This window comes from Oryx dammah, unplaced genomic scaffold (assembly GCF_014754425.2).
Source record: "Oryx dammah isolate SB20612 unplaced genomic scaffold, SCBI_Odam_1.1 HiC_scaffold_10, whole genome shotgun sequence".
NCBI classification, from domain to species: Eukaryota; Metazoa; Chordata; class Mammalia; order Artiodactyla; family Bovidae; genus Oryx; species Oryx dammah.
Genome location: NW_024070194.1, coordinates 26,688,026 through 26,703,975, shown reverse-complemented (window position 1 = coordinate 26,703,975; position 15,950 = coordinate 26,688,026). Strand labels below are relative to the sequence as shown.

Here is a 15,950-nt window from a genome sequence, read left to right as displayed (position 1 = left end):
ATGAAATTTTGGAGGTATGACTATAAATTATTGAGGCCAGTTTTTATAAAAACCTTAAAATAGAAGTTTCCAGTTTTGAACTATATTTATCCAAAACACTAATACTGTTTTAAGTGCCTAAAAAGGAGAAACTGGATCTGGGATTATTCCCTTGCCAGAGTTCAGATCAGTCACATTTGTTGAATGATGTTTTTTCTTTTTTTTAATTTATTTTAATTGGAGGCTAATTAACAGTATTTTAGTGGTTTTTGCCATACGTTGACATGAATCAGCCATGGGTGTACATGTGTTTTTTCAAAGTTACACAGCAGATTAGTGGCAGAACCAGGATTGAATTTCATGCTTCCTGGTGACTAGGGCAGTCCACGGGCCTTCTTCTGAACTGAACTAGTATGTCCTTTCCATTCACTCATATAAGAAAAGGTTGTCCTTTAAAATACACATTTCTCAATAATTAACTTTTATTCAGGTAAAAGGCAAATAGTGGAAAGTTTCGTGCCTCGAATTTGTGCCCTGGTTATTGACTCAAGAGTGAATATTTGTATTCAGCAGGAGGTAAGCCATTATTTAGTTTTTCTTTTAAAAATTAAAGAGAAAGTAGAGACAATTTGGTAGCAGTTTATCAAATTGAATATTTTATCTCGGCACTGAATTATTATGTAGTGTATTTCTGTGGTCTTAATTCATTGCTTTGGAGAAAGAAATGGCAGCCCACTCTGAGAAATCCCACAGAGAGAGAATTCTTAACAGGCTATAGTCCATGGGGCACAAGAGTTGGACACAACTGATGGTTTCAGGAGGAGAAATTCATTGCCTGACATGATGAATATATTATATAAATATATATTGAGCATTTATAACCATGTGGATTTATGTATATGAATATGGCTCATATGAAAATAAACTGTACCATCTAGATATTAGTTCCTCAGTATTTACATGCTAAAAATAATTTATAGTATATATTGATAATACATGTGTACATGTGTATAGTCATAAGAGTACATATTTATAAGATGTTTTTTGCTTCCTTAGTTCTTATGATAGAGTAATAATGAACATGTCATACTGCAGAGTATGAGTGCTTTAAGCATAAGAATCGTGGTATATTCTATTTTTGATATCCTTTGTTTTATGTTTTCTTGTATTCACTATTTTATGCTTTATATTCTTTCCCACCATTCCTTGCATAACATGCTATGATTAAGAAAAATAGGCTTCTAAGTTTATGTACTTATCTCTGAAAACATATTAATGTTTCATTGAATATATAAAGTTAATGGATTCTCTTTTTTTCTTTTCTAGACTCTAAAAAAAATGAATGTGATGCTTGACAGAATGCCTCAAGATGCCAGGAAAATACTCTGTAACCAACAAATATTAATTCTCATGTAATAATCTGTACTATATTGCTTTAGTTAGTAGTTCAAGTCAAGAAGTTAAAGGATGTTTTACAAGGCAAATAGGCAACCATGTGTTGCATTAGTAATTAAAATTGGTCAACTGTTATAGATTTGTAATATAGTATATGGGTATGTTTTTTGCCATAGTCTAATACTAATGAATTATAAGTTTTAGTGAAGTTTTTTATGCCAAACATATGAACTTTCTATTTAATTGATACTTGTCCACTATATAACCTGCTGTTTTGATTCACAGGAGTAGTATGGGAGAAAGGATTTTAGATGCTGGAGGTATGTTTTTACAAAATGTTCAGATTTGAAGTTATTCTAAATTTATTAATAGAATATAATATTTCAGTCAAAATAATATAATGTGAAATTATATGAAAAATTATAAACTGTGCATAATCAAGCAGTTTTTAATTACCTTAATAAATAAAGGATAAATATCTGTGGAACTAAGAAAAGAAGTATGATAACAGGAGTTGTCAAATATAATTTGTGCCTAATAGTAGGTTTATAAATAATAATTTTCCAGTAGATTTTAATTCCTTTTGCTAAGAAATTTCTCAAATATATTTTATGATATTAGGTTTAATATTCTTGGGATTGATTTGTTTGTAAATGGTGTCTTTATTAAAAGAACTGAAATTTTCTTTCCTAAGTATCATATGAGAAAATTTTGATGTAGTGATTTATGTATAGAACAAACCAGTGGCTTCAAATACTTTAAAATAACTGTAAACATCATGATATACAAAAGGAAAACAAAGATTACCTATGATTTATAGACTTGTCAGTTATTTTGCAATTCACAACTCTAATAATAATGGAATGATAGTATCTTTGCATATGTAGGAGTTTCTTTTAAATGTCCTTAAAATTTTTTGTTTTATTCCTTTTTTCTGTTGACAAACTTGTCTTGTTGTTTGGGCTGTGTTCATGCCATGTAATGGTGGGATATTTTTAATCTATATGAAGAAAACGGCAAAAGATGAGTTAATTGCACTATGTTCCTTATTTCTCTTGCTTGTTCTAACACCTTATGAAATATAGAGTTTCATAAACTTTAATTTTCATAATTTCAAATAATTAACCTTTTTTTAAGATTATGACTTGCAAGCGGGTATCGTCGAAGCTTTATGTAGAATGACCACAGAAAAACAAAGACGAGAACTGGCTTGTCAGTGGTTCTCAATGGATTTTATTGCTAATGCATTTAAAGGAATTAAAGACTCTGAATTTGAAACAGTAAGTAGTATAAAATAACAAATTAACAAGGTTTTTTTAATTGCTGTGTTTTTTAAAAGCTCTCCCTTTTTTAAAAATTAGGATTGCAGGATATTTCTCAACCTTGTAAACGGCATGCTTGGAGACAAGAGAAGGTAAATTTAATGCAAAATACAACCATTTAATGATAAAAAATAGAGCTCAAGAGGGGAGCACACAATGTTAGTCTGAAATAATCCTCCACTGGTCTTATTTTACTTTGTACTTTTTGGAGGAAAAATACATTTTTAATTAACGTGAATTAGGCCACCTCAGGCAAAGACTTGACTCATTGGAAAAGACTCTGATGTTGGGAGGGATTGGGGGAAGGAGGAGAAGGGGAAGACAGAGGATGAGATGGCTGGATGGCATCACTGACTCAATGGACATGAATCTGAGTGAACTGCGAGAGTTGGAAATGGACAGGGAGGCCTGGCGTGCTCCGATTCATGCGGTCGTAAAGAATCGGACATGACTGACTAACTGAACTGAACTGAAGATTGGTTTACTGTATTTCGGAATTGCATATGCATTATAAATTTGGTGTTAAGGAATAATAAAAGTCTAAATATAAATATTACTTGAGCTTCCTCTATCCATATACTGCAATAAAAATGTATAGCAAATATAAATCATTTTCTTTTGTAATTAACACTGTAAGGATGTTCTTTCTGAGGTTATTACATCTCAAGAATGGTCTACGTAATACAAATTTTTATCACTTTTGACAATGACATAGGAAGTATTTTTGTTGTGCAGTGCCTGGCACCATATAAATGCTCAGGACACATTGGATGAATCAATTCATAATGAGTTTACCGACTACGAAGAAAAGATCGGGTGAAGAAAAGATCGGGTGAAGATTAAGTGCAAGGAGTCATACTATTTGAATTTGAATAATAGGTTCTCCTCTTCCTGTTCTAATGTTGGACAAGTTGTTTAACCTCACTTTCCTCAGTTTCCATAGCTATAAAATAAAAATACCAATAATATCTTCCCAACCCAGGGATAAAACCCACATCTCCTGCATTGCAGGCAGACTTTACCATCTGAGCCATCAAAGAAGCCCACAATAATATCTGTCCCATGTTTGTTGTGAAGATTAAATGAGATAGCTGTGTAAGTCCTTACAATAGTAATTGACCAAGAAAGTATTCAGTGAATTCTGCCATTTTTATTAGCAGTATTATTCACTTCTACTCTTCCTATCTAATCTTGTAGGAACTTCCATTACATTACTATAAGCTATATTGGGAATCTCTGCTCATAGTCAGTAATAACATGAAAAGTAATTTGGTACAGTTAACTTTAGTCAAAGTGGTAGGTTAAGTAGTAGCCTCAAAATAATATACTTTCTTTGAGAAACACGTTTCCACTAAATTCTCACTTTAAAGAGTAATAAAGAAATAATGATTTTATTTAAATTGTCACTACCACCTGATCCTTTTGATCCTAGGTGTGATTTGTATGGCCAGTCAAAATTATGCTGTGGAGGCTTATTAATTTTTTTTAACTCAAACTACTTTTTCTTTCAGGGTCTTTACATTTCCTTGTTTGTCAGCATTTCTTGATAAATATGAGGTAAATTTTTAAATTTAATACTTTTTTTTAGTTATTAGGTGATTTTTGATGTAGAGGTCAACTGAATTATAGGTTATAAATTGACAAGAACATTAATATTAGTCATAATTAGATCACAAATAACAGCTGTTCTGATATTCTAGATCTAAGTGATATTTTATGAAATGACATATTTGTAGCCAAGGATAAGTAAAATATAAAGCTGTACTTCAAATTATCTTGTTTCCTTTTTCAAGCCCATTATTGTTTATTATTCGTGAATATATTCAAATGTGAAATTTTCTTCAACCTTTATTTGTAGTTGAGTATTTGTGATTTTCTGGAGCTGGCTGATTTCTGTGTAAAATAATAAGCAGCTTTTTTTTTTTATTGTTTCTAAATTGATTTAAATGCTATACTTGCCTTCTCTTTATCTTCCTATACCTTCCAGTATACTTTTTTCTTTTTTTGAAAAAAACTCAACTGTGAATATGTCATAATTTTATATTTATATATAGCATAATTATAGCATGTCATAATTTTCTGTTGTCACTTTTAAAAGCATAGTATGTTCCAGTTTTATATGTTTATTTTATTAGCTACAGATACCATCAGATGAAAAACTTGAGGAGTTTTGGATAGATTTTAATCTTGGGAGCCAGACTCTATCATTCTACATTGCTGGAGACAATGATGTAAGTGTTATTCCCTCTGTATCATTTTGAGTTTTGTGTAAATGTATGTACATAATAATTCCGTTTAAAAATATAGATTTCTTTGTATATTTATTTTCTTGCTTTTAATAGATTTCAGTGTTAGCTCTAATAATTTTGATGAGCATGGTAACCTATCAAGCTAATTAGAAATAAAAATTATTTCTGATGTTTTATAGCAACAGAAAAAAGCTAAAATTTAATACTAGTTTTTAAATATAAGCCTTTCAGAAATTACACGTTAATGATAAAATTTAACATTCAGATGAACAAAGTGAGTTGAATCTAGAAAAGACAACAGTTACTCAAGTACAGAAACAGTTAAAAATAGCATTAACAAACAATGACAAATGGTCTTATTTTATTCTTTCATAGCATCTTCTATTTGAAAATATTGAAGAATTGATTTTTATGGTCGTATTTAGAAGTGAATTTTAGTTCTTTTCTATGCTAAATTGTAGCTATGCTTAAACTTTCCAGCCAGGTGGTGTGTTTTCTACTGACCCCTTTTTAACCTGAGGAAAACTTTTGACCCATTGTTTCCAAATAGCCACCACTTCTATTTGCTACATTGGTGTACTTCTAGCTCAAGCTGTAGAGCAGAGATCTGAGTAAGAGTTTGGTTTCCAGTTTACTGATCTGATTGTGATTGCTGATAATAATGATGCTTTTTGTCCAGGTAAACTTTTTATAGACAAACATTAACCAGATGCCTCTTAGGAATTCCACATATCTTTATTTCTTTTTAGAGTACTTTCTTAGAATGCTTAATAATGAGTTCCAAAACCTAGCACTACTACTCAGAGGCACTGACAGTTTTCATTAGTGTATTTATATTTGCAGGCTTCATAGGAGTATTTTTAACTGGATTTTCTTTAGGAAGTAGACTTTCATTTTCAGAGAAGAGGATAGAATAGGATTGGAGTGGTTCCTGACTCGCTTGGTCTAATGGATAATTCAGGGAAGAAAATAAGTAATTTTAGTATTATACATGATAGGGATAATATAAAATGTGTTTATAAGTATTAAATGCCTCATGTGATCCAGATACTGATCTAGATAGGCTGGGAGAAATTCTTCCCACAGATACATTTAGACTCTCCTTTCCTCTCTGGATTTCTGTGGCAGCAGTGCATTCTCCCTGTGTTCTCTCTCACTGTCCTCAAAGTTTCTCCCCTATTGTGGCTGCTTAAAACCCTCCCTGTGTCTCTTTAACATGGTATTCGAGGGCCTTTATGACCTGGGCCCTCACTGTTTCTCTGATAATCTCAGACTCTTCTCCATGCTTACTGTGTTCAATCCCCATTCTTTTTTTCTTTTCCTCTAGATAATGCTCTCTTCAGGTCTTTATACTTGCTGCCTAGGAACCTCAGGATCTTTGCATCCCATTTAGATAGTCTGAAGTAGCTATCCAGCCATATTATATCACATTGTCCTCTTTTTTCTTTTGTAGTAGTTATTGCTACTTAAAATCCTTTTATCTGTTGTTTGTTGTCTATCCCCCCCCCATAGAATGTAAGATTTATTGAATCAGGGACCCATCTTCTCTCATTTATAGCCATTCAAGGGGTCGTATTTAAGAATGAGTAAATACAACAGTCAACTGAAAAATGCTCTGTGTTGGTGATAGAATTCAAAGGAGATTGGAAAGAAGGCAGGCAGTGTAGAGCCAAAGAAAGATTATAAGTAGGAGACAACATCAGTTCAATAAACATTTAATAAGAACTTATTATGTGCCAGTTATATACTAGGTGTTGAGCATCACATTCATGTAAAAGATTCTCCTGGTTGGGGAGAAGAGATTAAAAAGGGACAAGACCAGAAGCAGTTAGACTTATGCAATAATCCAGGTGAGAGGAATCATGGTGGCACAGTTTTGGAAAGTGATGGTGGGGATGGATGGAAATTGATGGGTTTCAGAAAAACTTGTAGAATTGAGAAGATTTGGTAATTTGTAGTAAAAAGAGGAAGAATTAATAAAACTTCGGTAACTGAATGGATGGGGATGCTGTTTTAGGAGGATCAATTTTGTAGGAGAAAGATGATTCAGCTTTGAATGTTTTGATTTGGAGGTGCTTGTGGGGCATTCAGCTGAAGATAACTTGTAGGCAGTTGAATATATTGGTCTGAAGTTCAGATGGGAGAACTGAGCTGTAAGTGGAAATTCAGAAACTCTCTGTATACAGAAGATAAAATCATGGGATTCTGTGAGGGTCTAGATGGCAAAACTGTAAGAAATGTATACATGGATAGGCAGATGGATACGTGGGTAGGCAGATGGATATGTGGATAGGCAGATGGATACAGGATAGGCAAAAGAGACTAGCCTGAAGGATGCTTGGCAAGTCTGCCAGAAAAGATCAAATTAAAAGGGTATCATGTTACAGAAGGGAAAGGAAGGGTGTTTTATGAGAGGAAATGATCAATTCTGTCAAAACACAGTTAAATAAAATAAAAACTGGTCATCCAAGAAAGAGCCATTTTGTTTAAGCCATAGGATTTAGGCATTCCTGGAAAGTTGAAATATTTGTAGAGGAAGTAAAGACAAGAAGAGAACACAGCAGAAGCTAAAGTGAGATGTAGATTCAAGGGAGGGGTTTTTGTTAGGTACTTTATTTTTCAGGATGAGTGTTTTAAAACTGATGGCTAGACTAACAATGAATAAAAAAGTTGAGATCAAGAGGAAGAGAGCATAATGGAGGGAAAGTAGGGGGTAAAGATGAAATTGGTGGGCACAATATATTGGTAAACTGTTGAACCTGGGTAAGGGCCTGTTTTGTACTCATTATAATGATTTCTTTTTAAAATCTTTTTGAAAATTTATATAATGTAGACTTTTTTTTTCCAAAAGGAAAGCTTTGAACCAAGTACCTATGTATATGAGGAAGAGTCACTTTAAAGTTAGCAGATGATAATGAGTAGGTGTTATACATAGAGATAACAGCTACTCATTATCATCTGCCTCATGCAAAGAGTTAACTCATTGGAAAAGACTCTGATGCTGGGAGGGATTGGGGACAGGAGGAGAAGGGGACGACAGAGGATGAGATGGCTGGATGGCATCACTGACTCGATGGACGTGAGTCTGAGTGAACTCCGGGAGTGGGTGATGGACAGGGAGGCCTGGTGTGCTGCGATTCATGGGGTCGCAAAGAGTCGGACACGACTGAGCAACTGAACTGACTGATACACAGAGAAATAGGAAGATGCTCAAAGGAAAAAGGAGGATACCAACCTTTTCCTCCTGACCCTGAGGTTTTAAGGTCTGGGAGAATTAGCACCTTGACTGGAGAATGCTATAGCTAAATGGTACTGGTTCTCTCAGAATATACACTGGTTTCAGTTAAGGCAACTAAGTGGAGGGAGTTAGTGAAGAGACTGAGGATTTAGTGGAATTTTAATAGTCCTTAAATCGCAAATGAATTGGATCTATTTTCATCATAAGATTACTGGAAGGTTTTAGGATATCGTCTTTTTGGAATGGTTCTAATTTTCGCTATAACTTTTTTGTGTGAATTCACATTATTTATTCATTTATACAAATTTTCAGTGAAAATACTTGGAAGGGGAAAACATTTTAGGTTATTATCAACATGCATTCAATGTTTGAATCTAAGAACAGTCAATTAATGAGTGGGAATTGGGGGATGAATATGATTTCACAAAACATTTCAAAGGAAGAGATGACAGGACTTGGTAATATTTTTTAAAAAAGGTTATAGTCTAATATGAATGGATAGTCATTCTTTTTTATTAAAAATAGAAAACCATCAAAGTAACCAATACTATCACTTTTAAGAATGAACAAATAGATTAAATGTGACAAGTATAATATATTATGTAGTCAATTGATGGAACAAGAAATGTGATATATCAACCAGTTACTTAGTGATAGTAAAAAAAAAATAGCCTTTATTGTTTGTATAATTTGAAGATAGTGTTTAAAGGAGCTTTAAAGCAAGATTAAATTATTTGTGATCAAAATGTGATTTTAAATTTAAGGATCATCAGTGGGAAGCGGTCACTGTGCCTGAAGAAAAAGTGCAGATATACAGCATTGAAGGTATTAAACTTGTTTTCGATCATTTCTGTTTAAGTTGCATACTCTATGGAAGAACTCAGTAGACTGATGAAAGCAGATCAACATTTTCTTATGTTCACATTCATAAATGTGATGGTTCACTATCATCAAATTCCCTGACCCTGTGTTACCCCCAATATCTTGTATTTATTTCCTTCCCTATCTAATGTAAAACCTATGATCAGTTACTTTCTTCTCAATATGTACTGGACAGAAATCATTTACCTTGGCAGACTGGCACCACTGCGAATTCAGGTATCAAGACATTATTTATTTCAGTAGGCATGTAGTGCTATCTCATCATAGTTTTTATTTGTATTTTCCTAAAACCACTTTTAGGAAAGTTGAGCACTTTTTCCTGTGCTTAATGGCCATTCACATATTTTCTTTGTGAATTATCTGTTTAAATATTTTGTGCATTTCTTTACTGGACTACATTTCTTTACTGGACTGTCGTTTTATTATTAAGTTTTTGCATTCTTATGTATCTTGGATAGGAATCTTTTGACAAACATATGTTGTATGAGTATTTTCTCCCTGTCTGCTGCTGCTGCTGCTAAGTCACTTCAGTCATGTCCGACTCTGTGCGACCCCATAGACGGCAGCCCACCAGGCTCCCCCGTCCCTGGGATTCTCAAGGCAAGAACACTGTCTATCTTATTCATTTTCTCAGTGGTTTCTCTTAATGAGCAGAAGTTGTTAAATTTGAAGGCCACATGATCAGTATTTTTTGTTACATGGTTATTGCTTTGTGTGACCTAAGAAGTTTTTGCCTACTACCAAGTGACATAGATTTCCTTCTGTTTTTCTATAAGAACTTTATGGTTTTAAGTTTTATGTTTAGAATTCTGATCCATCTCATTAATGTTCCGGTATGATTCGATACAGGGGTTTAGGTCCGTATGGATATAGAGTTATTCCAGGACTAATGCATGAAAAAATTTTCCTTTCCTCACTGGATTTCTTGGTTCCCTTGTTGAACATCAAATGACTGATTTAAGTGTAGGTCTTACTGTTGTAGTTCATTCCATTATTTGTTCCCTATGCCAGTACCACATTGTTTTAACTACTGTAGATTTGTAGTGAGTCTTAAAAGACAATAGTGTGTAAGTCTTCTAATATTGTGGGGTTTTTTTGACGACAGTTTTGGTAATTCTAGACCTTTTGAATTTCCATGTAAATTCTAAAATTGGCCTATCAGTTGCTACAGAAAACTTGCTAGAATTATGACTGGGTTTATAGTTTGATATCAGGAGAAGTAACATTGTAACAGTAGTTACACTTTTGTGATATAGTTATTCTTTTAGATACTTTGGAACTGATTTGCCAAATTTAGTTAGAAATTTGGTATTTCATGTCCTAGAAGGTCTGTAGTTTTAAGTTTCAAAATCAGGGCATTGTTGAGCTTCATAGGATGAATTTGCAAGTGTAGTCTTCAGTTTCCTCTAAGAGTATGTGAAGAATTGGTATTGTTTCTTAAGTACTTGGTAGTATTTACCAATGAAGCAATCTGGACTTGTCTTTTACTTTTCTTTGGTGAAGGCTCTTAACTACAATTTATTTAATACATAAAGGGTTTTTCAGGTTACCTATTTTTTTTTCTTCAGTAAACTTTGATATTTCTTTCAAATCATTTTCATCCATGTTGTCAATTTTTTTTTGGCATAAAGTGGTTTATAATGGTCCCTTTTTATCATTTTACTGTCTGTAGATTCTGTGTGATGGTCCCCCATCACTGCTTATACTGATAAGTTGTCGCTTATCTTTTTTCCTAATCAGTCTTATGAGAGTTATATCAATTTTTTTGATGTTCTCAAATAACTAGCCTTTGGTTTCATTGATTTTTCTCACTTTTGTGTTTTGATCTTCAGTTTAATTGATCTCTGCTCTTAAATCTATTGTTTCTTCTCTTCTGCTTGCTTTAATTTGCTTTCCTGTTTTTAGTGTCTTGGAGTGAAGCTGAAGTCATTGATCTGAGACCATTTTTTCTTTTCTAATAACAGCCTTTTAGTGCTTTAAATTCTTCTAAGTATGTCCTTAGCAGCATCCTACAAATTGCAATATGTTGTGCTTCCATTTTCGTTCATGTGATTCTTTTTAAATTTCTCTTTTGGTTTCTTCCTTGACCCACAGATTATTTAAAAGCACTTTATTTAGTTTCTGTATACTTGAGATTTCAGGAATACGTTACTGATTTCTAACCTGATTTCATTGTTATCAGAATATACTTTGTGTGATTTGAAAACCCTTTCCAATATGTTGACTATTAGGTTATGACCCAGATATGGTCTGTCTTAGTAAATGGTCTGAATGCACTTGAGAGGAATGTGTTTTCTGTTGTTCCTGGGTGGAGGGGTGGGGGTTAATCTGTTGTTCAAGTCATACACCCTCCCTCATTGTCTACCTACCTGTTCTATCAACTATTGAGAGAGAGGTGTTGAAGTCACCACTATGGTTGTGATTTTTTTTCTATTCATTTGGTTCTGTTATTTTTTACTTCAGGTATTTTTCATTTCTGTTATTAGTTTTATAAACATTTAGTGGTAGCATCTTTTCATAAATTTATCATTATGAAATGAGTATTTTTCCTGTGGTAATATTCTGTGCTCTGTCATCTACTTTATGTAATACCAATATACTCTCTCCAAGTTTCTGTTGGCTAATTATAGTATGGCATATCTTTATCTTTAAGTAATTTATGTCCTGTATATTTAAAGAGGGTTTCTTATAGATGTCATATACTGGGCATTGTTCTTTTAAATGTAATTTGACAGTTTCTGCCTTTTGTGGTTTTTAATGTGACTGTTGATCTGCTTTAAATTTATTATCTAGCTTTTGTTCTTTCTATGTAAAATCCTATCTGCCATGTTTCTTTTTTTTCCCTTCATTTGTGTTACTTCATTTTCAGGGGTTCCATTGTATTTCTTTTGTTGGCTTTATATTCACTTTTTAAATGGCTGATCTAGGGTTTATTTTATACATATTTAACTTAATAGTGTGTATGTTCAAGTAATATTATACCCCCTAGGAACCTGGTAGGTTCTTATAAAAACAGTCAACTTCTCTTTTTGCTTCCCTGGCCTTTGTGCCACTGCTGTCAATAGGACTAAAAATCTTTTTGCTTTTGAATGTGTCAAAGACCTCATAATATGGTATAATAATATTTTTCTTTGTGCAACTGATTAACTTTTTTTTAATTTTCATTTTTACTTTATTTTGCTTTACAATACTGTATTGGTTTTGCCATACATTGACATGAATCAGCCACAGGTGTACATGAGTTCCCAATCCTGAGATTTTTAAAATAGTTTAAATAGTGCATTATATTTACCATTTCCAGTGTTCAGCTTTCATTTACAATATATGCAGATTTCTATCGGGTATTATTTTCCTTCTGCCTGAGTGACTTCTCTAATATTTCTTGTACTGCAAATAAGCTTTTTTTAATGTCAGAAAATTGTTGTTTATATTTTGAGAAAGTATTTTTTATTTTATTTTTATAATTTATCATGATTAAACTTTAATTTGTATTTAGTTTTTTAATTATTTTTGGCTGCACTGGGTCTTCATTGCTGCATACAGGCTTTCTCTAGCTGCAGTGTGTGGGCTTCTCATTGTGGTGGCTTCTTCTCTTGCATAACAGGGGCTCTAGACCATGAGGGCTTCAGTAGTTGGAGCACACAGGCTTAGTTGCCCAATAGCATGTGGAATCTTCCCAGACCAGGAATCAAACCTATGTCCCCTGTTTGAAAGTCCTTTTTTGTTTTCTAAGATTTTTTTTAATTGAAGGATAATTACAATGTTGTGTTGGTTTCTACCAAATAAAACAGTGTGAATCAGTCATAATTACATATATTTCCTCATTCTTGACCCTCCCTCCCCTCCCCCCATCCTACCCCTCTAGGTAATCGCAGAGCACGAGGCTGGGCTCCCTGTGTTATATAGCAACTTCCCACTATTTTACACATAATAGTGTATATATTGGAGAAGGCAGTGGCACCCCACTCCAGTACTCTTGCCTGGAAAACCCCATGGGCAGAGGAGCCTGGTAGGCTGCAGTCCATGGGGTTGCAAAGAGTCGGACACGACTGAGCGACTTCACTTTCGCTTTTCACTTTCCTGCATTGGAGAAGGAAATGGCAACCCAATCCAGTGTTCTTGCCTGGAGAATCCCAGGGACAGAGGAGCCTGGTGGGCTGCCGTCTCTGGGGTCGCACAGAGTCGGACACAACTGAAGCGACTTAGCAGCAGCAGCAGCAGCAGCAGTGTATATATGTCAATGGTACTTTCTCAGTTCATCCTACTCTCACCTTCCCCTGCTGTGTCCATAAGTCCATTCTCTCCATCTTTGTCTCCATTCCTTCCATAAAGATAGGCTCATCAGTATCTTTTATTCTAGATTCCATAGGTATATATTAATATACAATATATGTTTGACTCTCTGTGACTTCACTCTGTATAACAGACTCTAGGTTCATTCACCTCACTATAACTGACCAAATTCATTCCTTTTTATGACTGAGTAATATTCCATTATATATGTAACCACAGCTTCTTTATCCATCATCTGTCAATGGACATCTAGGTTGCTTCCGTGTCTTGCTGCAGTAAACATTGAGGTACACGTGTCTCAGAATTCTGATTTTTCTTAGAGTATGTGCCCAGGAGTGGGATTGCTGGATCATACAGGCTTCCCAGATGGCTCAAATGGTAAAGAATCTGCCTGCAGTGCTGGAGACCTAGGTTCGATCCCTAAGTCAAGAAGATCCCCTGGAGAAGGGAATACCCACTCCAGTATTCTTACCTGGAGAATTCCGTGGACAAGGCAGCCTAGCAGGCTATAGTCTATGGGGTTGAAAAGAGTTGGACGTGGGTGAGCAACTAACACTTTCACTTTTTCATGGTAGATTTATTTCTAGTTATTTAAGAAATCCTCATAATGTTCTCTGTAATGGCTATATCAGTTTACATTCCCACCACCAACAGTCCAGCATTTATTGTTTGTAAATTTTTTGATGATGGCCGTCCTGACTGGTGTGAGGTGATAACTTCATTGTAGTTTTGATTTGCATTTCTCTAATAATGAGCAATATTGAACATCTTTTCATGTGTTTATTGGTTGTCTCTATGTTTTCTTTGGAGAAATATCTGTTTAAGTCTTCTGCCCATTGTTAGATTGGGTTGTTTGCTTTTCTGATATTGAGCTGTATGTGCTGCTTATATATTTTGGAGATTAACCCTTTGTCAGTTGCTGCATTTGCAATTATTATCTCCATATGAGAGTTGTCTTTTCATTTTGTTTATAGTGTCCTTTGCTGTGCAAAAGCTTTTTAAATTTTATTAGGTCCCATTTGTTTATTTTTGGCTTTATTTCCATTAATCTAGGAGGGATGTCAGAGAATCTTGCTGCGATTTATGTCAGTGATTGTACTGCCTATGTTTTCCTCTAAAAGTTTAATAGTTCCTGGATTTTCATTTAAGTCTTTAATCCATTTTACTTGTGAAATCCCACGGACAGAGGAGCCTGGTAGGCTGCAGTCCCATGGAATCTCTAGAGAGTCAGACATGACTTAGCAACTAAACAACAAGAACAATGATGCTAGAAAGTGTTCTAATTTCATTCTTTTACATGTAACTGTCCAGTTTTCCCATCACCACTTATTGAAGAAACTGTCTTTCTCCATTGTATATTCTTGCTTCCTTTGTCAAAATGAGGTGCCCATATGTGTATGAGTTTACTTCTGGGCTTTGTCTTGTTCCATTTGTCTGTATTTCTGTTTTTGTGCCAATACCATATTGTCTTGATGACTGTCTTTGTAGTATAGTCTGAAGTCAGGGAGGTTGATTTTGATTAATCTAGCTCCGTCTCTTTGTGGTCTTTTATATTTCAATACAAATTGTGGATTTTTTTGTTTTAGTTCTGTGAAAAATGCCATAGGTAATTCGATAGGGATTGCACTGAATCTGTAGATTGCTTTGGATAGTATATTCATTTTGACAGTATTGATTCTTCCAATCCAAGGACATAGTATATCTCTCCATCTGTGTTGTCTTTGATTTCTTTCATCGGTGTCTTATAGTTTTCTGTATACAGGCCTTTTGTCTCTTTAGGTAGGTTTATTCCTAGGTATTTTATTATCTGTTGCAATGGTGAATGGGTCTGTTTCCTTAATTTCTGTCTCTGATTTTCACTGTTAGTGTATAGGGATGCAAGGGATTTCTATGTATTTATTTTATATCTTGCAACTTTACTAAATTCATTGATTAGCTCTAGTAATTTTTGGTGGCATTTTTAGGGTTTTCTTTGTATAGTATGTCATCTATAAACAGACTTTTACTTCTTTTCCAATCTAGATTCCTTCTATTTATTTTTCTTCTCTGATTGCTGTGGCTGGGACTTCCAAAGCTATATTGAATAATAGTGGTGAGACTGGGCACCCTTGTCTTGTTCCTGATCTTAGAGGAAATGCTTTCAGTTTTTTACCATTGAGAATAATGTTTGCTGTGGGTTGTAAATGGCCTTTATTATATTGAGGTAGGTTCCTTCTATGCTGATTTTCTGGAGAGCTTTTTTTTTTTTTATCACAAATGGATGTCAGAAGCTTTCTGTGCTTCTATTGAGATGATCATATGATTTTTATCTTTCCATTTATTAATATCATATATCACATTAATTGATTTGTTTATTGAAGAATCCTTGTATCCCTGGGATCAACTCCACTTGATCACAGTGTTTTGTTGAATTTAATGTGTTGTTGAATTCTGTTTGGTAGAAATTTGAGGATTTTTGCATCTTTGTTGATCAGTGATATTGGCCTGTAATTTGCATTTTTTTGTGATAACTTTATCTGGTTTTGGTATCAGGGTGATGGTAGCTTCACAGAATGAATTTGGGAGTTTTTTCCTCCCTCTGAAAGTTTTTCA

At 34.0% G+C, this 15,950-nt stretch overlaps 1 protein-coding gene across 1 annotated transcript in view; it reads left to right on the top strand.

Annotated features, from left to right (window-relative positions):
* SYCP2 (synaptonemal complex protein 2) overlaps window positions 1-15,950 on the top strand; it is a 68,443-nt gene that overhangs the window by 2,873 nt on the left and 49,620 nt on the right. The window contains exons 3-10 of the mRNA XM_040248707.1: window positions 470-555; window positions 1,306-1,391; window positions 1,660-1,694; window positions 2,512-2,654; window positions 2,736-2,788; window positions 4,208-4,253; window positions 4,832-4,927; window positions 8,948-9,008. Of these exons, the coding sequence (XP_040104641.1) occupies window positions 470-555; window positions 1,306-1,391; window positions 1,660-1,694; window positions 2,512-2,654; window positions 2,736-2,788; window positions 4,208-4,253; window positions 4,832-4,927; window positions 8,948-9,008 (606 nt within the window). The remainder of the gene's footprint in view (window positions 1-469; window positions 556-1,305; window positions 1,392-1,659; window positions 1,695-2,511; window positions 2,655-2,735; window positions 2,789-4,207; window positions 4,254-4,831; window positions 4,928-8,947; window positions 9,009-15,950) is intronic.